The sequence below is a fragment of the Phalacrocorax carbo genome, chromosome 27 (assembly GCF_963921805.1).
Source record: "Phalacrocorax carbo chromosome 27, bPhaCar2.1, whole genome shotgun sequence".
Classification (NCBI taxonomy): Eukaryota; Metazoa; Chordata; class Aves; order Suliformes; family Phalacrocoracidae; genus Phalacrocorax; species Phalacrocorax carbo.
In genome coordinates, this window is record NC_087539.1 from 1,522,654 (window position 1) to 1,548,436 (window position 25,783).

The 25,783-nt window shown below is 54.4% G+C and overlaps 1 protein-coding gene across 2 annotated transcripts in view; it reads left to right on the top strand.

The window, feature by feature from the left end:
* Positions 1–4,442: 4,442 nt before the first annotated feature.
* The window catches only part of HDAC7 (histone deacetylase 7), a 95,537-nt gene continuing 74,196 nt past the window's right edge, over positions 4,443–25,783 (top strand). The window contains exon 1 of one of the 2 annotated variants that reach the window (XM_064474366.1): positions 4,443–4,569. In XM_064474366.1, coding sequence (XP_064330436.1) covers positions 4,566–4,569 — 4 coding nt within the window. In that variant the 5' untranslated portion in view covers positions 4,443–4,565. Of the gene's footprint in view, positions 4,570–10,672; positions 10,923–25,783 lie in introns of those variants that run through there. The other variant, XM_064474365.1, reaches the window with a different exon arrangement.

The following is a 25,783-nucleotide window of genomic DNA, read 5'->3' on the forward strand; positions in this document are numbered from 1 at the left end:
AGAGCTGATCCTTCCATTAATGATGGGTTTGTGTTGTTGTTTTTTTTTTTCCAATCCCTCCATCATATAGTGTTTTTCTACTTTTTGCAGGGCAGGAACAGCTCCAGCTCTTCTTTTTGTTAGAGGAATCGAACAGGTGCTGGAAAGGGGCAAATACTCTTTTACACCAAGCAATAAAACTGAGAAATCGTAGGATGCTACAGGAATGGTGCAGGCAGACATCACCCACGCACCTGAGCGTCGTCTGCCAGGAGACCCTACAGAGCCTGACGGTGGTCGGCTAACGAGCATCGGAAGCCTGTAAGCCTTAGTCGTGGGATAAGCACTGGGCACAGAGAGCTTTGCAAAGTATGTGGAAAAAGAGAAAACGTGGAGGGGGAGTAGAAACCCTGTACTCAGCACTTCAGGGATGTTTAGCCTGTTTCTCGCGTTGCAAGCAGTTCTTCCCCGGGCAGCTTCGCTTCCCCCGAGTCTGATTCGCAGAGTACTAAGGACTCAAACCAATCTTTAAAACTAGATACTTCCCTTACCCAACCCATTCTTCCTTCAGCCCTTATCTGCCCTTACCTGTCTCCACTAGGTCGCTTTAAAAGTCCCAGACACTTCCTTCCTTTGTTTGTCTTGGCCAGAAAGGGAAATGTCTTGTGTGTCAAAGGTTTAGTGCAAATTCCTGGCCAAGCTGTTTAGTACCTCTGGCCCCAGTAAATCAAACTTCTTCTCCTGACTGGGGATTTGCACGATCAGTCAGGCACTCTCGCCCCATTCTCCCTCTCATGCCTGCACACAGGATCGAGGTGGAAACCACAAAACAACAAGGGGTTAAATCCCTACTGACTGGTGCAAATTGGGGGGCCGGAAAAGAAGTTCTGGGTTTCAAATGCATTTGCACAGAGCCAGAGTTTCTCAAGGTCTGTGCCACTGTCCCGTCTCTCCCAGGGCCTGGCTGAGATGGATGAAGAGCAGCTGGCAGAAAATGAGCCCTGAAGCAGTGGTGGTTGGTAGGGAAAATATGAGCTATTAATGGTCAGATTTCACTCTGTGAATGATCAGGATCAGTGCCTCTCAGGGAGCCCACCAGAACCTCACGGAGGCTGCTCTGAGAGCCTTCCCTTTCTCTGCCCTCTCACTCCTCCTGTTGAGTCCACATTCCTGGTACCACCCAGGTTCTGTCCTGTATTTTCTGCATCCCACGGGCTGCCTGTGCCCATGCGGCAGCTCTCAGGACTCAGAGGAAGCTGGAAAAACATCTATTACTGAAGCAGGCAGAAGAGGGAGAGGAGTTTAATGCCCGCTGCGCAGAGAGTACATGGGATGTGGGACCTGAGGTTTCAAAAGACAAATATCCCATTACCAAGCCACCTGATGACCCTCCAGGCATCAAGCTTCCCCTGTGGGTGATGAAGATGCTCAGAAGAGTCCCCATCCTCCCGGTTTCACAAGAGGAGTTAGTCATTTCTGGAGCAGGAATTTATGATGGGATGGGCACAATGGTTTGGTGAGAGCAGAGGCTGCTGGCAGAAGAACGCTTGAGAAGCATCGTTCTCTAGCATGGTGGACCGAGCAGCTCAGATGGGATAGGGCATTTGTCTTAAAACTGGCACGATAAAGCCAGGGGCAAAACTGAGTGTGCAGGGGGTAATTTTGAGGAATTCCAGGCAGCTCCCATGCCTGAATTACCTCCTCTGGGTTGTTTTCCAATGAACTGCGCTGTGCTGTGTCCAACGGCACATTCAGAGGGATGGAGCGAACAGATCAAAGAGCGTGAAACACCCTTGCCTGGGGTGGGTGGCTTTTCTGAGTGTTCTGCTCATCCCTTCCTCTTCAGGAAAATCATCTGGACTTAGAGACTCAAAGCAGGACACCGGGGTCCTGGCTAGAGATGTGGGTGGGAGGCGCAGCCTCTGTGAGCTCTACCTGGACTGCAGCACCCTCTCCCCAGGGCCTACAGGAGGGAGGCCGACAGTTCCTATCATCCTGGAAGAGTGAAAAATGTGGTAAGCCTGAGACACGCTCTAAAGAGAGATACTGGTCTCCCATTTTCATCCCAGACCTTTGCCTGGGCTTGGCTGAAAATAAGAAAAAAAGAGACCTCTCCATCGGGTGAGCAGTTCAGCAGCAGCAGGTGCAGAACAAGAGCGTCGGGTCGAGTTTGAAGCTCTCTGAGCCTCGACAGGGAGGGGTGAGCTAGCTAGCCACAAGCCTACCACGCAGGCAGCACTTCGGTTGGAAGCTCCTTCCTTTGCAGATGAACACCTTGATCTCAGCTCCCCCATCTTCTCCTTCTCACCGAATCAGCCCTGTGCGGTTGCTCGAGAGCAGCGCACCTGACTGCGGGGTGCCTGGTGCCAGCAGCTGCTGAAACCACAGCTTCAGTGAAGCCAGCCTTCCTCCCCCTTGCTCAAGAGAAGACTGTGCTGCATGAAAACAAAACTGAATCAGGCTGTTCTCACCCTAAACTCCCCTGGCAAACAGGAAGCTACGAGCAAGGGTGGAAGAGCAAGGTTCTGGGCTTGTGGGTAACACCAGGAACATACCCCAGACACCACCTGCAGCAAAGTGAAAGAAGTGCTTTCCAGGTAAACACAGGCGTCTGGGTTTACCTGGCCAGCTGATACACCGACATCTGTATCCAAAAGGGGGGACGAGTTGAGCACTTGCATTCCCCTCCCTGAGCTTTGTCTTCAGGCGAAACGTTAAACTGATGCACCATCTGCCAGAGCAGCAGTTCAGGTGCAAGCGGCTGTGGCCGGGGCTGCCGTTATAGCCAGGGAGAACAACTGATGAAGAGCCAAGAGATTAGTGGCCAGCAACGAGTCTCCTCCGTGCCAGCACCACACTAGCTGGCACCAGGGCTTCAGAGTCATCCTCCCCTGGAGAGGGAAGGGCTTTCCTCCCCCACAATGCTCTTTCCACCTCCGAGCTCCTCCAGGAACGTGGGATATGTCCATCTAGGAGGGACGGCCTCCTTGTCATGCCCCGGCTAAGGGTGTTCAGGCTCATGTCTGCGAGGCTCCTTTATTGCAATTTACTGTCACAGGAGACGGGGATTGTCTGTCTGTACGTTGGTGGGAAGAGGACAGGAGCAAGTATGTGCCCAGGGAAGTGTGACCGAGTCGGATAAAAGCTGTTTTGCAGTGAGATACACTCGACTGTAATAATATCTGCCCAGAGAAAGTCTAGAGGGGAAAACATTCGGTTTAAATAAATAGATGTTAAATAGTACAAATGCCTAAGGAAACGTGCACCCAGCAAAAGCCAGGTAGGTTATACCTGCGTAAAAATGCCGGCGCTGATTGAAGAGCAGCTTCTACCCAAACTAAATGCATCTACAGCTCCAGCAGGTTTCTGCTGCCTGCGCACACCGAGAAGCAACTTCCCTATGCCAGACACTAAAAGTTCAGAGCCCTGGATGCTATTATAAGCATTTCTTTTTAATCGTTAGGTGCTTTTCAGGCTGGTGCAGAGGCCAAAGGGAAGCTTTTGCGTGCATTGTCCTGCCTGGTGTATTCCTCTTTGGTAGCTCCAAAATGAATCGCTGTGAGGAAGGGCAGCATCTTCTGCTCATCTATGCCAAGAGGCCCCTGGCTCGTGAGGAGGCAGTGGGCTCAGCAAGGCACCCCCATGTTTCTCCACCTCTAATTTTCATCCTGGCCCTCTCCCTCACTCCCTTAGCACCAAGGTTACATATCAGGTATGTGATGCTCAGAGGTTTCACCACTGCTGTGGTAAGCTTTTCACTACCAGCTCTGCGCAGGATCAATATGGGAGCTCCCTTGATTCAGCACCTGCCTGCTCTTGATATTTAACCTGTCTGTAGCGATCAGGATCTATCACAAAGGCACAGCAAGAGATTGTTGATGGCAATACAAGAGCAAACAGCCATTCCTGTAGGTCTTCCTGCTGATTGCACCCTGGAGATGCTTCTACCCCTGGCACTCATAGTCTGCCGCTGGAGCCGAGGGCCACCGCGGGACATGGGTGGGATGGTGGATTAGAAAAATGGCTGTGAAATTTCTCATGAATTTCCTGCAAGTTTTGAAGTCACCTCCCTGTATGACATCTCATCCCTCCTCTTCACAGCTGCTTCTCATTTCCCAGCCATAGTCTTCCTGTTTTGCTGGAATTTTTAATATTTTTTTTTCCTTTTTTTGGGGGAAAGGTGGGGGGCTGTGCTCAACAGCTGCACACAATTGTCCCCTGGCCATGCCTGCTCCCATCTCTATATATAGCCTCAGACAGGCCAAACAAATGGAGCAGGGCTGGGGTTAATAATCACAAAATGGAGTTCAGCTGTCTCTGAACTGTGATTTACTGGGACCCAGGCCAGGCGAGTTCTTCCTCACGCCCTTGCTGTGGAGTTGTCCGCAAGGGACCAGCCTTTTCAAAAGGGGAAAAATTATTTGAAATGCCTTTTTTTTGCTAGCTGAAACTTGAGAAGATATGAAATGATTCAAGCAGGTCTGCTGTTGGATGAGGTCTCCAGGGAGATGGTGGTGTGATGCGGAGGGGCATCGTGCATGCTGACGTGCCACTGTCTCCATCCTTAGAAGCTTGGAGCTGGGAAAATGGGTGAGTTTAACCTGGCCCTTGTTCTTCAGTGGGGTTTGTGGGGGGCTGAACTGTTGTTAATGGAAGCACCCCCTGAGGAATGGTTAGAGTTGCTCTCAGACAATTAGTGCACCCCAGAGGGAAGGTCTACCCTGGGGTTAGAGGTGTGAGGCTCTGCCATTCCGTGTCCCCTCCCTGTTCTGTGTCAGGTGTCTAAAACGTTCTTGGTGTGTGATATCTTGCCTGTTTGTCACATGGACAGAGGCTGGGTACAGCTGTCCCCCGTCGAGGGGTTTTGGCCTCATTGGTCTCCCCTGTGTTGGGTGCTGCTCTGTGCTGTGCAGGAGCCCCGGCTCCCCCGGGGTGACCTGTGGGGGGCTCATATCTCTGTTCCCTGCACCATCGCAATATGGATGTGAAGAACCTGCAGAGCGTCGCTGGGGCTTGAATTGCTTTGTGTACTAATTGCTAATGAACAGGCCGAGCTGGGCTGCTGAGTTCACTTCAGCGCCTAAAACAAAAGCCAAAGTACGTGGGCAGGATTCAGAGAACATCCAGTTTTGTGGGTCTCGGACACCCCAGTCCTGCCCCTTGGGTATCCTGAACATCAGGATACGCTGCAGAGGCTGTAAGGAAGGCCGTAGTGCCACACAGGAGGCATCACCGCCTTCCCCTAACACGGGGCTCCCCGTGGTGTGCTCTCCTGCGCGACCTCTCTTGTACGCCCTGGTCCTCAACAGCTCCGAGTATTTTTAGCAGCGTGCCTTGCATACGTAACTCTCCTCCTCCTGAAGAAACAAACCTGCTCGTTTCCTGCCTTCTATGGAGAGAGATGCGGCTCCAGGCGGCTCTCCTCCCCCTGCCTCGCACATCCACTGCCTGCACCCACGCTGCTGCTCCTCCAGCTTTAAGCCCCTGATGGCCAGCTCAGTGTCTAAGGGCAATTCTGGCAGTCCCCGTCTCCATTCACCTTTCGGGGGGGGGAGGTGGACCTCGGGTGATGTGAGAGCAGGCTCGTGGCCGCTGGAAGCAAAGACCAAGCTCTTGAAAGTATGCCAGGGCAGGTGGGATGCACCTGACTTAGCTCGAGAGCCTGGGACCCCACAGCACAGCTTAGGTCTTTGTGCTTTGACTGGAAGAGATGGGGTCCTGACGGCATGTCCAGCACAGATACAGGCACCTAGTAGGATCTTCAGCAAAGCTTGTGCTCCTTGTCACCCAAAGGTTTTACAAAGTCCATTTGCCCCTTTATACTCCTAAACACCATCTTGGACCTGCCCTGGCCTCATTTGTTACAGAAACATCAGCCTGTAGCTTTCCAGCGTACAAATTTTAAGTAGTTTCTAGCCGAAAAGGCTGCAGAAATAGCTGGCGGTATCTATGCAATCTAAAGGACCCTTCCTCTCCTCCCTACGCTGCCTCAGCTTTCCCAGCCCTAAATGAACTGTCCACACTGATGTGACTGTGCCACGCTCGAGAGGCCACCGGGGAAGGAGCATCTGCCAACAAACGCTGCCGCCGGAGCCGCTCAGGCCTTCTGGCACGTAACCGCGGAAGGCAACGTGGCACGGCCGTGCCACCAGCTCTCCCGCTGATGGGGATGTTGGGGCTTCTTTACTGGGCTGCTGGACCAGCGTCAGGGGATGGCAGAGCGGGGGAATCTTGCGCTGAGGGAGAACTGCCCGGGTTAGTCGGTGCTGAGCCACCGTGCCTGGTGTGCTGGGCCACGCAGGGCTCGGGAGGATGGCTCTTAGTGTCAGATATACTCCGAGAAGAGACATCCCAGGCTTAAGTGGGACCGTCATCTGCAGAAAAGAGGGATAGCACAGAACGAGGCCAAAGTAGTCCCTTCAGAGCTATTTCATCCCTTGTTCCAAAGCAATCTGCTGTGCAGATTGCAAGTTTGCAGTGCGCACAGCGTCTTCTGGGAGTGTCCCGGAACATCATTCCCACATGGTGTGAGCATTCTCCAAGTATGTCTTTACGTTCCTCTGGGCTGGCCTAAAGTTCCCCTGAAATTTCCTGAAATTTTGAAATTCCTCCTCTCCGTGTACCTCCTTAAATGAGCAGGGCGTGCCTGCGAGGCGGTGGTACGAAGGGCAAATAAGCGCTTGTGGACTACGTGAAGATTTCCCTTTGAGAGAGCAGTGTTCATAGCTAGGGATTTCAGGAGCCCACTGGAATGTATAGAGGTTTGTTTTTTCCATGATAAAGCCTTGAAGAAGTGCTCTTGGATAATGCGAGCGCAGATTAGAGCGCTGGGGCTTAGCATTTGCACAACTGCAGAAGTTCAAAGGAGCTAGGCGTATGCTTTCCTTCAGATGACGGGTTGCGGCGTGGTTTCTGAAAGCCCCGCTCTCTGCCTGCTCCATCCCTGGGCGTTCCCACCCCGAAGTCCACTGGGTGCCACTTTCCGACTCCTTCTACAGCGTGAACCCGCCGCCCCCATTTGCAGCGGGTGTGTGTGTGTGTGTGTGTGTGTCTATATGCGCTCGCAGCCCCGCGCACGCGCGTGCCACCGCTGTACCCCAAAAGCTCCGTGTGGGCTCTCTCCCCTCCGGCTCTCCCTGACGGCCCGTGTTGTTCTTTCGGGGCAGAACTGACCCTTTCAGGAGACTCCAGCTGCCCCTGTGCCAAAGCAGCCATGTGCGCCTCGGGTCCTCGGACAAGGGTCTTTCCATCCAGCGACAGCGGGGAACGCTCCCTCCGACTGCCGGGGTGCAGACGCGCCCAAAATCCTCCTCTCTCTCATCCAGCTGTCTGTCTGTCTGTCCCGCGGGGTAGTGTTCAGAGTTTCCCTTTGGCCTCGGGTGCCTCTGAGAGCGACAGAGCTTCTTTGGGACAGAACTTATCTTGGATGGCCACCCTTCAGACAAACCTTCAGGAACCTCCTTAGAGCCACCATCGTAACCATTTCCAGGGCTCGAGCTGCCACACAACGTCTTCTGGGCTCTCCAGTTGGTAGAACGTGAGCTTTCCCGGCTGGTCTCCTCCACCCTTGAAACACAAGGATTTTAATCTTGCACCCTCTTTCTTCCTCCTGGCAGGCTTCGGTCAGTCTTCCTAATTAGACAGGATTGCCTCACTTCCTTAGATATGGAAATGTCTCTTTGTTAAACAAGGCAGTATCTCTTATCGCTGCCTGGCCTTTAAACAGCTCTGCTTTTGGCAATTCCTTCTGCGTCCTTACACCTAACATGCAAATGATGCAAACACCCAACTAGGTAAAAGTTTGTAACTCAAAATAAAAACTCGGCTGGGACCCGGAGCAGGAGTGACCCTGTTTGGGGGCACTCGGCTCCGCGTGGCTGACTGCCAAACTCTCTCCTCAGCACATCTTTACCGCGGCAATTTCCTTTCCCCTCAGATCTTTCCCCATGGTCTTTTTTATTTTTCTTTTTTTTTTTTCTTCCCTCTTTCAGGTTGTCGGGTTCTTTTATCTGAGAACAGAGTCAGAAAAATCCCAGGAACGTTATTTTTTCACCTGTGGGACTTCTCCAGGCCGGGCCCGCCTGGGCCACCCCAGGATGTGACTTCTCGTTTGGGGGAGAAAGCAGCCCTCAGTCGCAGCTTTCTGCGGCCCGACGGATCCCTCCCAGCCCCCTTCCAGAACCTGTCCTGCTGTTGCCATGACCATGAATTTTGCTGCTGCCAGCTGTGGGGACAAATGAGCGATTTTCTCCCTCATCCTTGTGACAGCAAAACTAACCTTTTGCTTTTGAGAAGCCTTCAGCTGTTTCTAGTCTCAGGCATTCACATCCCTGCTAGAGCGGGACGGGCATCGCTTGGTTTTTAGGGGTGGGAGAAGGTCCACCACGCTCCCTCTTGCCCACTGACATTGCTCCAGTTGGCACTGAAGGATAATTTGTGCTTGGGCTGGAAATAGCCAGGACAGGTTGACCATGATCCTCCAGCCCAGGAGCAGGGCGGGGAGCCCAGACCCCACTCTCGGGAGAGTTTGTGTGCTCCCTGCACAAAGCAGGGCAACTTCGGCGGAAGAGGTGGAGCCCATCCCTTCGCAAGGCTCCTGGGAGGATGCTCCTGCCTGCTGGAGATTTTCCTTCCCTCAGAGGCAAAACCTGAAGCCAGGCCCCCTGCATTAGGCCAGCTGCTGTTATTGAGAGGGATGCTTGGGGTGGCAATGGGTGAGGCAGGAAGAGCACTGCTGTCTTCCTCCTGGAGCTGTAACCCTGAAGACAAGGTCCTTCAGAAAGGTGAAGGCTACAAGCCTTGGAAGTGGTTTGGGGCTGGAATCCCAGGTGGAAGGAGCCACCTCCTGGAAAGACTAAGGCTTGCAAGCACTGAAGGAGGACGGTCCCTCAGCTTCTCCCCTATTCTCCTACTTTCCTTCTCGCACCCATCATCCTCGTGAGCTCTTCTTGGACTAGGGTGTGCTCCCAAGTGAGGGTGAGATGCTCAGAAACTCAGAGGTGCGAAATTACCGTGCTATGGCCCAAATTCCCCTGTAGATCTAGTGGAAGATGCTACATCTGCGTCCCTCAGCGTGCGGGAGGTCCCGCTAGCCCTTTGCACCACCGCCAGTGGCTTCTCCTCCAGGTGGAGGAGCGAGGGGCAGGTAATGGTGTGGCCAAGATCCTCGAGGGTCGGGGGGACAGCAGTGGTGGGAATGGAGCCAAGACCAGGCGTACAACAGAGTCTCACCCTGGAGAGCTTCTCCTGAGCAGCCAGCGAGGAAGCCCTCTCCAGCTCCCACTACTTTTTGTAAGTGCTGAAAACTCCAGGTGAAGATTAGATACAGGCATCTGGGCTTTCGGAGCCTTTACCCGGCGTTATAAGAGGGTTTAGCATCTTGGAGTGCAGCTGGCTTAACTCTTCTGAACACATTCAAAATGAAATCCTCAGGCTGGACCTTTTTTCCCTGATTGCAGCTGACTTTGTGTTTGAAATCTGTGTGCTTTTCCCTCGACAAATTCTTGAAAGGAAGGATGGCTTCAGGCAGGGCAGAGATCAGCTCGTCGCAGAGGAGCGGCGACAGGAGAGCGTGGCCTGCAGTGAGCTATCGAAGGACCTTCGTCTGTTCGGTGCATCAAAACCCAGCAGCCTCTCGATCCATTATTCAACGGTGTGTTTAGAGACACTGGAAAATACTGGATTTGACTAGATTTGAAAGTGATAAACTGCATAACAGTAATCAATTTCCAGGAGTTAAAGCCAGGCGCAGCCAAACAAGAAAAGACACAGGTTTTGGTGGTGAGTTAACATAATTAAAGTGCTCCTTGTTAGGCTGTTAAATTATTGAGGAAAAAATTGAGGAGTTTGTGTGCAAATCCAGAGCAGCTGCTCCTGGCAAACGCTGTAGACGTCGGGCCCAGTGAGTCGTTGTCTTGGATGAAAGGTCCTATCTTGGGACAAACCTAAGGAGTGTTAGATGAGGAAATAGTACTTCTCCGACCCCAAAATCCCACAGCCTGTGTCTGAGAAGTTGTGCTTCAGTAGCTGAGGTCTGTCCCAGCCGTGCCCGAGGGTGCCTGTACAATTTAATTTCTCTCCAGCCCCCTGTTTCCCACCTGCTCTATCAGATGGACTGTTTCCCTCGGTCTCTCACTTTACGGCGCGATTTCCCTTTCCATTTGGGACAGGGAGCGCTGGGTTAATGCCCCCCTCCTCGGGTGTCGGCACTGCACGCCCAGTTAACCCTCTCCGCGTAAGACACAGATGGGAAAAACAAAAGGAAGAAGAGGCAGCGAATTCTCTGCCGGTGACACTTTCTCCCAGCCAACAAACAAACGTTTTATTAGCTGAACCCTCTCAGATGCTGCATTCCAGCTTGGTAACATTTCGGTAACACATTGCAAACGTTTGACTCATAGAAACTTGGAAGGCTGGAGCCGGGGGAGGGGGAAGAGCGTCACATTCCCATTCCCGGGCAGGGTTTGGTTGTTGGATTCTTTTTTTTTTTTTTTTTTTTTTAAAAAGAACTGAAACTTCTCTCTGTTTAATGAAAGAAAAAAAAAAAGTGTCTGAGCCTGACGGCTTTCACCGGCTCACATTGTGTTTAGGAGAGAGGGGCTGGGGGAGGCGGGCTTGCGCTGCCAAGGGAGGAACCCGGGGCAGCTGAACTCGCTTTTCTTCTGCAAGTTGTTTTTTTTTTTTTCCTCCCTCTGTGTTCCCAGGACAGGGTTGGCTTTCTAGGTTTGATAAAGCATTTCCTTCCATTGTCATTCTATACAGCCTCTGGGCCCTTCGCTCAGTCCCTCCCCTTTCGCCGTCCCCTCTCTTTCTCTCTCTCTCTTCCTGAACTTTAGTGAATCTTGAGATATAAAGAAAGCAGCTGCCTCCCTTAAGCACATCTTGAACAATGCGACCTCATCTCCAAGGGCTTTAATTCCTCTGGATGCAAGGACAAAGCCAGGGTGAGTAGCCTGCTAGTGACCCCGGCGGTCACCGCGCCCGCAAACGCGGCCGTTCCCGGTGGGCGCTCGTGCCTGTCCCGCGGCGCCGGGGTCCCCTCGCCGCGCTCGGGCTGCGGAGGTGTCGCGTAGCGCAAGAGCAGATGCTGGGAACGTTACAGCTCTCGGAAACCCAACCAGCCGACGCCGTCCCCGCCGGACGCTGCCCCCGGCGTACCCGTGTGCTGGAGAAGGCTCTGCCACCCAGCTGCGTGCTTGGATTTGGGTCACCCGCTGGCTCCCCTCCTTGGGAAACGGGGCAAAACCTGGCTCTCGGCAGGGCGGGGGGAATCCTGATCTCAAAGGCAAAGAAAAACAAACGTGATGCAACCAGGCGTGACTCTGAGCTGGGCTGCGGGAGGGACATCTTCCCCGCAGCTCTGGGGCTGTGCAGTCCTGGGGCGACGCTAAGAGAGGAGCCTGGGAAGGCACCAGGTGGGAGACACCTCCACGATCCAGGGGCGCTTGGTTTCGGAGGCGAGGGCTGCGTCACGCCGATGCTGCAGACCTTCCTGCCGGTGTCCGGGGCATTTCTTGCCTTCAACAGCCTCGCAGGAATTTTCCTGTCTGTTTTAAATGGCGAAGTGAGAGATGGGCTGGAGCACGGGGGAGCTTGTGCTTGGTGCAGGGGATCGGCGGCTCGCGACTGCTGCGTCCCGGGGGGGAGCGTGGCGGTGGGGCTTGCTGCGCTCCGTGCTGGGGACCGCAGAGAGCAGGCAGAGGCGCAGCGCCTGTTGTCGTTGCAGAGCGTTATCTGGAGTCTAGGTTTGCCCGAGGGATCCGTTTCGTGCGCAGAAAAGCAGGAGGCAAAATACAGAACGTCTCGGCAGCAGCGTGATGTATGTTAATTAAGGGAATTCGGGGCGAGTGATGAAGCTGCTGCCTAACTTGCAACTTCCAGTACAGGGTCCCAGTCTCATCCTCCCGGGAAACTGAAACTGATTCACATGGGAGACGGTGACAGACACAAAGGCATCTATCCCAGATGAAGCTTTAAGATCTTCTCAAGGGACTGTGTGCTGCAAAAAAGCACACTGTAAACCCGCCAGCTCCTCCTCCAGAGCAGCTTCGCCGGACACTTGCTCTGCTCGATGGGCACCAAACCAGCCCTGCGCTCCTGGCGCGTCCCCGCTGCTCTTGCCGTCAGGCCTTTGCAAACAGCTAAAATACGCTCGTCTCATGAAACCTTCCTTGCGAGGTGTTTGCGTTCTGCGAGCTCCAGCATGCGCTGATGCACTCCTTGGTGTAGCGGTCCCTTTCTTTGCCTCCACTGTCATGCAGGCTTGTCTTGCTTGCAGTGGCCAGGTGACAAGGGGAACACAGGCGCAGGCGCCGTGACTCTGAATGATTTCTGAGGTCAAAAAGTCCCCTCTCTCACTTGTACCGGCTCCTCTAGTTGCTGAATAACTTGGAATGTGTCCCCTACCTTCATGCTACTTAGGGGAATTGGGGGAAAACCAATGTGCAGAGTAAGTGCAGGCGATGCACGTGGGCGCAGGAGCCCGCAGGACAGGATGGACTGAGGACACCGGGACTAGATGGACTTCGGCAAGTGGGAAATACTGCGTGCTTAAGAGAAATGTTGCTGTGTTATGGCGTTTTCCTTAGCAGACTGGTGACCGCCTGAGTCTGGAAAAGCAGGGGAGGGGAGAGCTAGCGAGATGCAGCAGTAGCTGCTGTCGGGGGGGAAGGTGCTCCGGCAGTTCTGCTGCTTTTCTCGTCCCTCGGTGCCCCTTGACTTCTGCCACTGAACTCGCGTGACTCAGTGTGGTTAGACTGGGCCCGAAGGGTTTGTTTTTAACCTCGGTTGCTCGGTATTAGCTGAGTGATCTGGTTAACAGTACAACGCCACAAGCGATAGCCGTGCCGCTGCCGAGAGCGGCCGTGAACGGCAACGCGCCGGTGGGATCGAGTGGCCTTGGTGGGACGTCGTTAAGGCTTCGCTGCCAAAGACACCGTGAAGTGAAACGACTCCCAGGCTGAGTCGCCGATTGCATGCAACTAAATACGGCCCAGATGTTGTTATCTAATGACCCCGTGTCTCGGTGTCCCCCCTTGAGCTTCTCCTCTTCATCTCCATCTGTCTCCAGTATCTGCTGCCTGCGCCGAAATACGATTCGTAGGAAAGACTATCTTAGCCTAGGAAATACCACAGGGTATCCGAGGTCCTTGGGATGGGGCATGGAAAAGATTGGTCCCTGAAAGCCCATAGCAAGCCTCCATAATGACTGATCCTCCGATAAATTCTCCTAACAGCGCTATTACAGGTGAGTTTCCCAAATTTCTGCCTTCTGCCCCAGAACAGGAAGGAAAGTCTGGGATAACTGCAATTAAGAAGGTTTCCAATGGCTTTATTGGGCTCCTTCATGCCATGTAGAGGCTTGTCGGGTGGAATTCATCCAAGTTAAGGTGGATGAGCCCAGGTGAGCTGCTCAGCCTTGGCTCCCTTTGCAGGCAGAGGGGAGGAGGAGCCTCTTTTGGGGACTGTTCATCTCAGCTAAAAGTAGATATTTGATGTGCGCTTCTCATCTGGATAAATTGAATCCTTCTGGTAGGGGCTTTAGGAGAAGCAGCTGATGACTTGGACATGGAAGACAGGAAAAACAGAGGAAAGAGAGCTGACAAAGGGAAATTCAGCTTAACAGGGTAAACCTGAGCACGTGCAAACAATGTGATTTTGTGTTTAGAAATTTCACCCCCCGCCTGGACGCGGCCCTGTGCCCCTGCTCTGGGGGTGCCTGCTCCAGCAGGGGTGGGACGGGGTGAGCTCCCGAGGGCCCTGCCAGCCCCCGCCAGGCTGGGATTCTGTGTTAGAAAACACTGCAAGACTACAGCTGAGAACAGAGAAAGTAGGTCAGATGCTGACTGCTGGCTCTATTCTAGGAAACAGACCCTGGGCAGGATTTGGCCACCACCTGGGTAAGCAGGAGGACATGCCCCGCTTCTCCCGTAAGGCCCAACGTGATACCTGGGCACATAAAATGAGCAGCTGTGTCCTTTAATCTCACTAGAGTTAATTTTTTTTTTTAAAATATAAATGTTGATGCTTCCTGTCATAGATGTAGGGCGTATTTGCAATGGGGGGCTCTGTCTGAGGAAGCAATGCCTTGAAGGGGCTCTAGGAGGCTTTGAAAGAAGAAATCTACTGGTACTGTCGCCAGTATAAAATGGCAGTTAAAAACCAAGCATGATTTTGGGCCTTATAAACAGGGGACGATCAAAGAAGGTATAAAACAACACTTCTATTACTCATTAAAGCATTACTGAGACTGGGATTCTGCGTTGGTTCGGGCCGCCGCTGGAGCACGGTGTGTTCTTGTGCTATAAACAACCTAAAAGTTGTCCCGTGGTCTGCAACATATAAACTGTGCAAAACACGACTGGATGTTTTCTAAGAGACCTGCAGAACTTGTGGCTTGTGCAAAAGTCATCTAGAGAGCCTGTGTAGTCCGTTATACGGGAAGTCCGAGTAGGCTAGATAAACTTTTTGTTTTTGAGCTTTTCTCCTTAAAATCGCGTTTCTAGTCCAACACATCGGGTGTTTTCCCATCACCCCAGTGCAGCCGTGCTTGTGGCATCTGCTCTCACCAGAGACCCCTGCTGACCTTCGGGCAGCGCCCTGCTATCTGTGCAGGTGGGCTAGGAGCTGGAGTTAGACACGGCTCAGGAACGGACGCGAGGCTGGGTGGACAAGAACAGGATTAGTCCAGGGAGGATCAGAGCCTATCGGCATAAGGAAAGAGGTCACATTCACCTTACATCCCGTTGACTAAGTTGGAGGAGTTTTTTATACAACTGGGCTTTAAAGTAGCGGAATGAGGGAGGTGAAATGAGCATCTCCAGACTTGATACTGAACAGATCTCAGATCTGCGGCAGGAGGAAACCTCCAAAGCTGTTGTGCTACTGCCTGGGACAGGCACTTTTCCAGCAGGAGCTGACATGTGTTAATATAAATGTAGATGAAACCTTCAGATTTAATGGAGCTTTTCAGAGGCATAATCGCGTTCCCTTGATTTTTTCAGGAGGCGATGAGAACTTTACTGCCACTTCTGCCGCGGAAAGTCTTCCCCACCTCTGTGCCCATAGTCCCCTCCATAGCAGCCTCCAGGAGCTCATCTGTGTTCTTGGCACTTACACAATGAGGAAATTGGCCAGCATTTCCATATTAGCAATCAACTTTCCAGGGATGTTGCATGTATTTTCCAGCAAGGGATGGAACAGCATCAGCAACCCTTTTATCCGTCAGGCCAGGGCTGCGATTCTGCAGTAGGAAGGACCAGACATTGTTGTACAAAGACTCGGACGAGAGCTTGCAGGGTGCAAACGTCCAGAGAGGCCCTTCCCGCGGCACAGGAGCTCTGTATTCAGACCGCGTCCTGGCGCTTGGCCCTCACGCCTTGTCCCTGCTGGGATGCTTTGGCGAGGCCCGGTGATTGCTGCCACCGCTGGCGCTGTACCCCGGCCCAGCCGCTCCCCCCGACCGCCCCAGTGCCGCGGCCAGTGGGCAGCTGGGCGAAGGCGGGAGGGACCGGGGGGGTGGCAGCGCTCGTCCCACTTCACGCAGCTTCTTGGCATCCCGATGGACTATGGGAGACTCCGGCACTCCTCCCCCTGGCTTTAGGGCCCCGTTCCCCTGGTGAAGCTGGGCTTGGGGTCGCTCAGTGCGGGTTGTCACATGCAGAAGGGAAACCTGGGACAAAGCCCGTAGAAATGGCCGTTTGGAGCAGTTGGTAAATTGGGATTGAGGTGATACGACGTGTGTGACCACCCTCGGGGTGCACAGGGATGGGGAGTGACAGGTACCCAGCTGTGACCTTATTTCCAGTGGCACTTTCCCCTTGGTATCTCTCCTGGACAGGCACAGCCTTGCATTGTGTGTGTCGTCAGGAAGATGCACTTTAAATATGTATTAACTTGGCTCGGTTAATTCATCAGGAAGTTTACTTTAAAAGCAAATAAAAGCAGCGAGCAGCTATAATGCCAGGAAACAGGTAAACATCCCCCCCTCTTCCCCCCCTGAACAAACCAGGCGGGTGAGGCAAAAAAAAATCTTGCCTGAGCTGCAAGCATTTAGCAAATCTGTGATGGCTGCACCTGATGGTTATAATATCACCAGACAAACCACTAAATAAGAGGTTTTTGTGTGGTGGCCACACAGGAAGACCCTTGTGGCCACTCACATCCTTGAAATTTGCTGTCCAAGACCATTGCAGGGCTATCGGTGACTCTGGAATAGTTATTCCCTCAGCCCGTGGTCGGATCTAGTTCGCTGTTGCTTTGGCATCTTTCAAATGCAAAATGCGCTGATGAAAAAAACTAAATAATGATTGTGTTGTGCTTTGCGCCGTGGCTGGCAGACGCGAGCAGGTCTGTAAAACCCATCCTGAGCTTTGCAGCACTGGTGCAAACCTACAGCAGAGCGAGTGTGTCAGGACTTGAGATGCTGCGCCCCTGGAACGGAGGGTGGAACAGGAGGAGACGGAGCCTCTCTCGAAGGTCACCAGGTCCCTCCGGCGCTGCTGCAACCCTGGGCTGCCAGTCCATGGCTTCTGCTAGTCCTCAGCAGGCTGGGAGACAGGTAACGCTGCGGTTCAGCCTGCTTTAGCCTCTTTTTTTTTCTCATGCCAGCCTGCTCCTCCCTGGTAACTGCTCGCCGGCCTTTGTTCCTGAACCATATTTCTCACCACGTCGTCAAGCGCGCTCAGCGAGACGGAGAAAAGCGCTCCCTTTTGAACACAAAGACCCAGGACAGCCCCAGCCTTTTTGTTTCTTTTTTTTTTTTTTTTTGTTTTTCTGTGCTCGCTTTCATGCTGGGAGAGCAGTTTTTCCGGCCAGCCTGGCTTTGGAAAAGCCCAGAGCGCCGGACACGTGCAGAATGAGCAATGCTGGAGCTCTGGGGCTCAGCCTGGAAGATCCTGGCTGGATGGACACCAGGCTGGAGGACCTGGCAGGCAGATAGTCTCACACAGGAGGAAAGGGCTCGTTCTGGGGACAGAACGTGGCTTTGAAGGGAATCTAGGCTTTCCAGAGCTGGGTTTTGAGTTGGAGACATCCTGAGGCTTTGGGTTTGAAGCAGAACTATTTCCTCCATGTCTTCGTGCTTGTGCTTTAAATCTGGGAAACGGCACGTGCTTGGTGTTGGTCATTCGTTCGGTGAGACCCAGACCCCATAACTCACTCGATAAATGCTGCAGCAGGCTCTGCTTCTCCCAGGCACAGTGGCCGATCCGAGCGCCGACAGTACAGCCCGCCACGGGGAGGGCCTGGCTGTGGAAGAGTCAGAAGGATTCGGATCAGTCTCTCCGCTGTGACTTGGCTAGACTGAAGGTTTTCAGCAACTTGGAAAAAACAGTGCGGGATTCCCGAGCGTTTCACAGCCCTCGGCGTCCTCTGGCCCCTTTACGGAGGTGAAACCCTGAAATCGTGAGAGGCTCGAGATCATGTTGCTGTGTGGCTCCTAGGAATGATTTATAGTCCAGGGACTATAAATCCTGCTCTGCTCAGATGTAATAAGAAAGGATCCCTCCTCCCATTTCCTGAATTCATGATATTTAAGACAAGTGAAATCTGCGTTAGAACAAAAAGGAAAAAAAAAAAAAAAAAGAATCTCTGTAGCAGATCAGAAAGGAAACATTCCTGTACGTGAAACTAAATCTCAAACCAAAACTGAGACAAGCAGAGACCAGACACAGGGCTTAAAGCCATACGAAGTCACGGGCATCCGAGATGGGTCTTGCGCAGGAAGAAGTTGCCGCCTGCCAGCTTCGAGAGTCAAACAGCCCCTGCGGCCGCGGGAGATGCGGGGCTGGCTCTCGCCTCCCGCGGAGGGTCGGAGGGCGCCGAGCCCCTGCCGCTGTCCTTGGGCAAATGCTTCTCGAGCTCCTCCTCAGAGCTGAAAGGCTGGAGCAGGAGGGGGTTGTTTCAGTGAGGCCGGGAGTCCCGCGCACTTGCGGCACCGGGCGCGGGGGGCTGAGCCCAGGCGCGGCTCCGGCTCTCGGCAGTTGTCCGTCACCAAACCCGAGAGCTGGGGACGTCCCTGGAGGCCACCGCTCCCCCTTCCCGGGGCGGCACGGCTGGCTCCTGGGACGGCAGCACCCTCCAAGGGATGTGGCCGAGGGGTTGCCTAATCCCTTCTGCTTTCTGCACACGCAGTGTGAGCAGCGTCACTGCAAGGGGAAGGGGATGAGGGCCTTTTTCAAGGTTACAAGCTTCTTATTTTTGGATGTGTTTCCCTACTGCTGGAGCTGGCCCAGGCTGCGAGCTGTTGAAGTTTGAGGTCCTTTGTTTGTTTAATTGAAGTGTTGTTTGTTTTTGATCACAGGCATGAGATAGGCGCTTCCTCTGCAGGCAGGAAGCAGTGATTTCCTGTTCGTTCGCTGGCCAACTCTCACTGCGCAGGAAACCTCGCTCTGCTGAGTGTTCACTTTTTATGCAACATTTTTGGAAGGTCTTTCGTGTTGTTGTTTTGTTTTCTCTCCTCCCCCCCCGCCCCATCCCCACAAACGGTGCTGGTGGTGTTGGGTCTCCGTAGGAAGGACGTGCAGAGACAGCCCCGAGCCAACGCGCGTCGGGCCGAGTGCGCTGGATGATGCTATTTGCTGAAAATGGTTCCATTTAGGCTGAAATCTGTTGGTGATGGCCAACTCGCAGGGAAGACGGTCGCTGTGCCGTCTTCACGCCGCCGCCAAGCCTCCTGCTACCGAACTCATTTGGTTTTGGCAGTTACTTGGCGATAGCCGTGCGTTACTCCAGGCAGCACGAGCCTGTCTTCCTCGTGCTTTTGCGGACCCCCCTCGGCGCAGAGCCGCGTCCCGAAGCACCCGATTCCTTCGCGAGTCTCGCTGGTCTCTAACTGCTGTTTTGTTGATGTGTGCCTTGGGGTGAAACGCTGCGGTGGTTTTGGTTGGGGGGGTGTGTTGTGGTTTTTTTTCCTCTCTTACTGTTGAGGAAGGTATATTTGTAACAGGTCATTTAAATGACTCGCCCAGTATCACATAAACGCTCAGCACTTGAGCAAGGAGTTAAAACTGAGACCTGGGTCAAATCTGCCAGGTTTACCTGCTTATTTGCTTGCTGTGCTAGAGGGACCTTTAGGCATGTGAATGCTCTGAGGATGCAGCAGGTGAAAATGTTATTACCTATTAAATCAGTGATAGGCCGCTCTTCTCCGTCTCTGCCCGCCATGGATGGTGTTTCCCAGCTGCTCTGTAAGCGCAGGCAGCCCATTTCTCATGTCTGCAATACCGCGCCGGCCTTGTTCCCTCCCTGCACGTCCAGGTCAGTCCCATGAAGCATCAGAGAGGGGTCAGGGATGGGGTTAGAGCTGATGCTTCGCACCTACACAGGGGTTTCTGGGGTGGAAGAGAGATGCTTGGCCTTTTCTGTCGTATCTCAAACAGGGGGGCAGCAGTTCCCTGGCACCTCCACGCGCACAGGGATGTTCTTACTCGGTGGTGTTTACCCTGGTAGCATCTAGGAGCTAACCCAGATAGGGTTTCGCTGCAGCGCAATGCCCAGAGGTGAAGCTCTGCGGTATCAGATGGCTCCAGCCACAGGAAGCCTGGACAGACAGACGGACACCGCTGCATGAGCGCTTTCAAACTGCCCCACAGCGACAGATGCCAACCGTCAGGGCCGCGCATACTTGTCTGGCCAAGTTTTTAATTATTTTGCTGTCGTAAAGGGGCTCCCCTGCAGGGAGGGAATTTGCGATGGGAAGGAGAACGGCTGTAGGAACAAAGCGGGGAGAGAAATGGCAGGGGAAGGGGGAGCAGGGCAGCTCGGAGCCCCGGAGGGGAAGGGTGGGGGGATTAATCCTGCAAATGCCCGTGCACGGGAAAGAAGATGGTCGGATGTTTTAGCCAGCGTTGTGCAAGAGGAGCTGGCTGGGGCCGTTCAGCCGCAGGGGAACGAAACGCCGGGGGGATGCACAGAGGGATGGGAGCTGGAGGAAGGAGAGGGCAGGACGGGCTCTGCTACAGCTGCCGCGCCAGGCTCCAGCCTCCGTGCTCTTCGGCCACAGCTTGTGCTCGGGGCCATCCAAGGAAAACATTGCCCGGGCTGCTCTCACACGGCCCCGGCCCTCGGCAAGCGCGTCTCCTGCCATCTCGGCCTCCCCTCCCGCCTCGTTCCTGGAGAGCTCGCCATTCCCCAGGCCCCTTCCAATCATTGCATGTTGGTGACATCACTGCCGGTTGCCATGGAAAAGCCAGGTTGTCCAAAACACGACCCCTTGGCCTCATCCCATGTGTGTCAGGAAATGAAGGTTTTATAGTACATCTCTGCAATGGAGCAGAAACAGCCGGAGCAGGAACCGCAGCCCGGGGACAGGCACGTAACCCACCGTCACCGCGGGCTGCCCGGCCCGTGACTCCCCGGTGGCATCTCCCATGGGGCAACGGGGACCCCTTTCTTGGGGTTGCAAGTCTGATCGATGCCCCCTGAGTTGTTTCTGGGCTGCTGAGCTTTCTGCTTTGGTGTGAAATGCCCTGGAGGAGAGGTGACCTGAAGCTTTTAAGCTGGTGCCCAGGAATAAGGCAGAAATTCTGTGTGAGGTTCTGAGAAAAGCCAGAAAATGGGAGAAAATGGTTCATAGGGGGCTCCTGGCTGGGTGGAGAAGTCAGAGGCGATCTAAAGCATCTCCCACCGAATGTCTCTCGCACCCCTTTGGAGGGGCTGTGGTGTGCAGGGAGAAGAGCAAAGGCGCTTGGGAGCCTTGGCCACAGAAACTTTCCTAAAGCCGGAAAAAACTGTCCCAGAATGGAGGATTACCAAAGCCCTCGCAGAGGGTGTGGGGGCTCTAGAAAGGTGTCACCCCGTGGCAGGGACGCAACGCGGCTGTTAAAGGCAGCCTTTGTTTAGGCAGGAATTGCAACCAGACTCTCTGCTCTCCCACAACGTTTGGGAGTGGAGGTGTTTCCCCGCGGGAGAGCTGGAAGCCGTACCCATGGTTCCTCCGAAACCAGGCCAGAGAAAGCACGAGGTGTCCTGCCCTGGCCACAAAGCCAGGCTGGATCCACTCCTTCTGTGCAGAAAGAGCAGAAAAAGCTCCCACGAACACCTGAAGCAGCCGGGGGCTTTGCCAACCCCAGCTTCAGCGTCGCTTCCAAATTCACGGCAGGGCCAGCCTTCAGTTCGTCACCCGGCTCGGACGTGCGTCACCTCAGATGCAACGGCTCTGCAGCAGCCTGGGCTTTGACACGGTTTGTCTCGCCCCTGCCCTTCCTGCTCTCAGTTTGGCTGGGAAACGAAAACGCTGCTTCTCTTGCTGTTTCCAGAGAGAGCAGCTGAGCGTCTCCGGATGGACGAGCTGTAACGTGAGAGTCTGAGAGCCGAAGAGCCTCGAGGTCTCGCCGTTTCGTGTCGCTGCGTCCTGCCGCTGGGCTGGGGGGCGCAGGCAGGCCCGCGGGTGCATCCCTGCGTTAGTCCTGGCTGGCCTGTGGTTGGCGCCTGCCCGTGTCCGCCGCAGCCCTGCGCACGAGGGAAGTAAATAACAAGAAGAAAATGACCCTCAAACAGCAGCGTGGCCTGAATCTGGTTTCTGCTGCCTAACGCACGCTCATCTTGAACCTGGAGGCTTTGTCCCCCTCGCTTGCCCCTCTGCCATGTTGCCCCCTGAAACCAGTTGCCCAGAAAATGGGGGTGATGAGCTGGTTAAACAGCGTGCGTGTTCGGGGGATGTGCTGGAAAATAAAAAGTTGGAGCCTTTAGGTTTTGCATACCCCATCCGGGGGCACGGTGCTGGCACCGAGCATGGAAAGTGCCTTCGTGACTCTTTTTGGTCTCACTTTGCTTGATAACCTGCCAATGCCGCAGTCAAATTACCCCGGTAAACAACAGCACGAGCCAGCTCAGACTCAGAAACGGGGCTGGCAGCGACACAGTCCCAACCCGACGGTGCCGGCTGACCCGCTGCGCTGCGCTGCAGCTCCCCACCGCTGGCAGTGGGTGTTTCGGGGTTAAAAATAGACTCCAGATTTCGGTTAGTAAATGCGGAGGCAGGGAGCAGAGAGCTGTTTATCAATGCCAGGGTTTCCCCTGAGACACTGAAATGAGTCAGATAAGAGACGGGCACAACTGTGCACATGCCCTACTTCGCTGGGGCCGGCAGCGCTGCTCTGCGCACGGGAACTTTTTCTATGTGCTGAGGTGCCTTGGAAGCCGCGGTCCCTGTGGATGCTCGGTATGAGTCATGTTCCTACCAGATTTAGATACTTTGCAGCATCCTACCCTCATCCCCTTTTGAAAACATCGCGCTCTGCCATCAACCTGACATGCCTCAGCCATGAGAGAGTTATTTTTCTAACCTGGCTCAATTTCTACTTGTATTTTGAGCTCACCAAAGCGGTAGCAGGGGAGGAGCGGGTGGCGGGGACGGCGGCGGAGCATGGGTGTCCTGAGCGGACCCGCGTGGCTGCGAGGCACCGGCCTCCGCTGGCATCCCAGCCGCCGGGGATGCAACGGCACCTCGCAGGGCCAGGCAGGCGTCACCCCGACACTTCTACCACGTGCAGAAAAATTGCTTCTAATGTGGAGGTTGCGTAACTGGAGCTCTGTAATCCTTGGGTTTTAGGGAAGCGCGAGTGAGGATCTCGCTGTCCCTGTTCCCCGGGCAGCTGGGCTCCCACGTGCAAGGGGGGGTGCAGGTAGCAAAGTCCGTGGCGTGGAGATGCTGGAGGGGTCCCAGGTTCTTTCAGCTGAACAAGCACTGGTGAAGTCTGGTTGTACAAACACAGCTGCTGTTGCAAGGTTTTTCTCGGGCTCCCAAACGTGGCAAACTGGGATGAACTGCTGAAATGGGATAAATAGTGCTTGCGGCCGCCGTTACGTTGCTAATGTTTGGGACCTCTAGAGCAGCTGCGAAGGGAGGAGAGTGGGAGTGACGCGGTGTCATCGCTGCTCTTTGGAGCCATGTGTCCAGCCCGGGTGCTCGGAGCCTGCCAGCACCGCGGGGAGGGCTGAGCAGCGCCACAGGGAACAGAAACAGCACATTTTTGGTGCCGCTTTTGGGACCTCTGTTGATGTGCATCATCCAGTGATGCCTGAACGTAAAGACACAGGACGCTGTCTTTATGTCCTTTGCCTTTCCACTGTCTCTTGACAGTTATCACGGCACCAGCCCATGTTTTCATGGGGTTACAGGCTTGCATGGTCACCCAGACCCTGTGTTGCCCTCTGCCCGGTACCAGCTTCACTGGGGGTGATGGGGCCTTCGCTGCAGCCTCTGCCCTGGCGCTGGGGCACGAGGGGCGTGTTTGAGTCTGGTTATAATGCACACGGGCAGCAGCGTGCGGCTGGTTCTGGCAGAAGACCAAATTGTCATTTGGTCAGTTGCAGGTTGTCTAAGGTCCAGTTGATGGAGTGCCTTGTCTCGGTCCCGTGGGGAGGGGGACGAGACTGAAACCACCCCCTGGCTCCAGCCTTTCCCCTCCTGTGCTCCCACACCTCCTGACTCCCATCCCCGACACCCAGAGACTGCCGGCACCATCCAGACCCCGACGCCTCGGTGTCCCTGAAGTGATGCATCCCTGCACAAGGAGGTTTCCGATGCTCCGGAGCCCTTTTCCTACACTGACATTTTCAAAACCAGCAGCTGGGGCCTCAAAGTTACCCAAACCGCATTTTTCAGAGGGGGTGGCACAGGCAACGCCGAGCCTCCAAATAAACCTTGACATGGAGGAGGTGCAGAGCCAAACCCCAGCGCGGGCAGCATCCCAAACGCCCCGGCCTCGTATCGGCCGGGTAAATCGGCTTGGCAAGGGGTGGGCTGTGGGGCCAGGGCCTGCGAGTTAATCGAGGGCACTTTTTTACGGCTAATACTTCGCTCGCCTGCGCAGCAGCGGCTTCCTGTTTGACTCACACCTGACAGCCCTGCTGCATAAGTCGGGGCCTCTTGTGCTTGCAAGCAACTGAATGGGGCTGTTTACAATTAGAGAACATGGGATTCCCAGAAAGAGGCTCAGACCGGACATCCTGAAGCGAAATACCCCGGGCGTCACCAGCTAAAAATAACCGTAGCAGAACAGTCACCAAACAAACAGCACGTTAACGCCAGCCCTGGCACCGAGCTCTCACGTATCCCTGGCACGGGGGGAGCGGCAGGCGGAGGGGCACCGAAAGCGCCGGCTTTCCCTACCCCTCTGGGGTTTTTCTGGCATAACATGGTGCCGGAAAGGCTGGAGGCTGCCACTTGCAGTGATTTCTCTTTGGTTTTGGTTTATTTAGTGGGAGGGGAGAGCGAGGCAAGGGTTAAAATATAAATAAAACAAGTTTCAGCCAGAAATGGCTAGTGGAAATTGGTTCAGCCTGCTGATGGGCTGGGGGAAGCCGTGGAGGGTGGGAAGCGAGGCAAGAACAGCCTCCGCGAGGACGGGGACTTTGCTGGGCCTCAGTGGCTGGGTGGGCATGCGTCATCGCGGCCGGCTCCCGGGGACGCCGAACAGCCTCAAAGAGCAGCGCGAGCTGCTGTTTCTCATCCGATGTCTGCGCTGGGAACACGTCTCCCACAGGGACCCCCCACTTGGGCTCAGGGCGGGGGTTTATAGCAAATGCTCCCAACAGCCGGGGGGGAACCAGCGCCGCGGCACCGCTCCGGTCCCCCCGGACGGCGGCTGCAGGGTGATCTCGGTAACGCTGCTGTGCGCTTCCATAGGGGTCCCGCTGCGGTTTCCCACTTGCATCCCCAGGGAAAGCAAGTGCCTGACCTGAGAGCCCTTTGCCAGCCTTCCTCAGGGACGGCACCCACAAAGCAGCCGCCAGGCACCGACTGCACGTGAAAAAGGGTCAACAGCGCTCATTAATCCTCTACGAAATTTTCCAGGGCCCGAGTTAGTGCTAGGGAAGGGGAAGGTGCTAAAGTGGCCGGTCCTTAGAGCGGGGCTCAGAAAACGGACACGCGATGGTGAAGGGACCAGCCTCAGCTGGAGCTGAGCTGCGCGTTGCGGTAGCCCCGGCACAAAGCAGACTGCCGCTGGCTTTGCACCTCCTCCCCGATGCTCGCCAGCTTGAGGAAGAGAAAATAAGATGGATCAGAGCAAAAGGGCCCAGAAAGGATCATAAAGACTCAGGCCAACAGCCCGATAGCCCAGTCAACCTCTCTCTAACAGGGATTTCAGAAGATGGGGGCTCCCGTTAAAAGGCACTTATGCAATAGGTTGCTACGAGAGGAAGTTTCTCTTTAACCCCAGGCAGTTAGTGGTTGATTTATGTCCTACAGCTTTAGCTTTTATAAGTTGCAGGGATGTTGCATAAGAAGATAATTTGACCCCATATTTCTTATAAACTTTTTCTGTTGGGCGACATCTACTCTTTTATCTGCCTCTTGCACGCCTGATACCTTGACGATGTAAAGGGAAGGAATATCATACAGCTCAGGTTATCTTATGCATGACAGTGAATCCCCTCGGAGCCTGGAGGCAGTGCTGGATTTGTGTCTTCCTGAGCTTTACCCGGGACACTGCCCGCTTTGCCTTGCTAGTTGCATCCCCCCCAGAATAACAGAGGCTCCGTTGCTGCACGTGCTCTCAATTTCTCCTGCCCTGTTCGTGTACCGAGTTATCGCCGGTGGCTTTTGGTCTTAAGCAATAACAGAGCAGCAGGGAATACTCCAGGAGGGGGGACGTGCGGCCTGGATGGCTGTGGACAATTTTGCACCACGTTACTTAGTTCGTGTAGATGTTGGCCCTACACTCGGTGGCCCTGGGAACCACTTCCAGTCCCACGGACCTTCCCAGGTAACAGCTATCACTTAGTGGGAGCCAGTTCATTTCACGGCAGGGGAGGCAGACAGAGGTCTTCTGCCTCGTGGGAAGTTCACCTGGGCTCT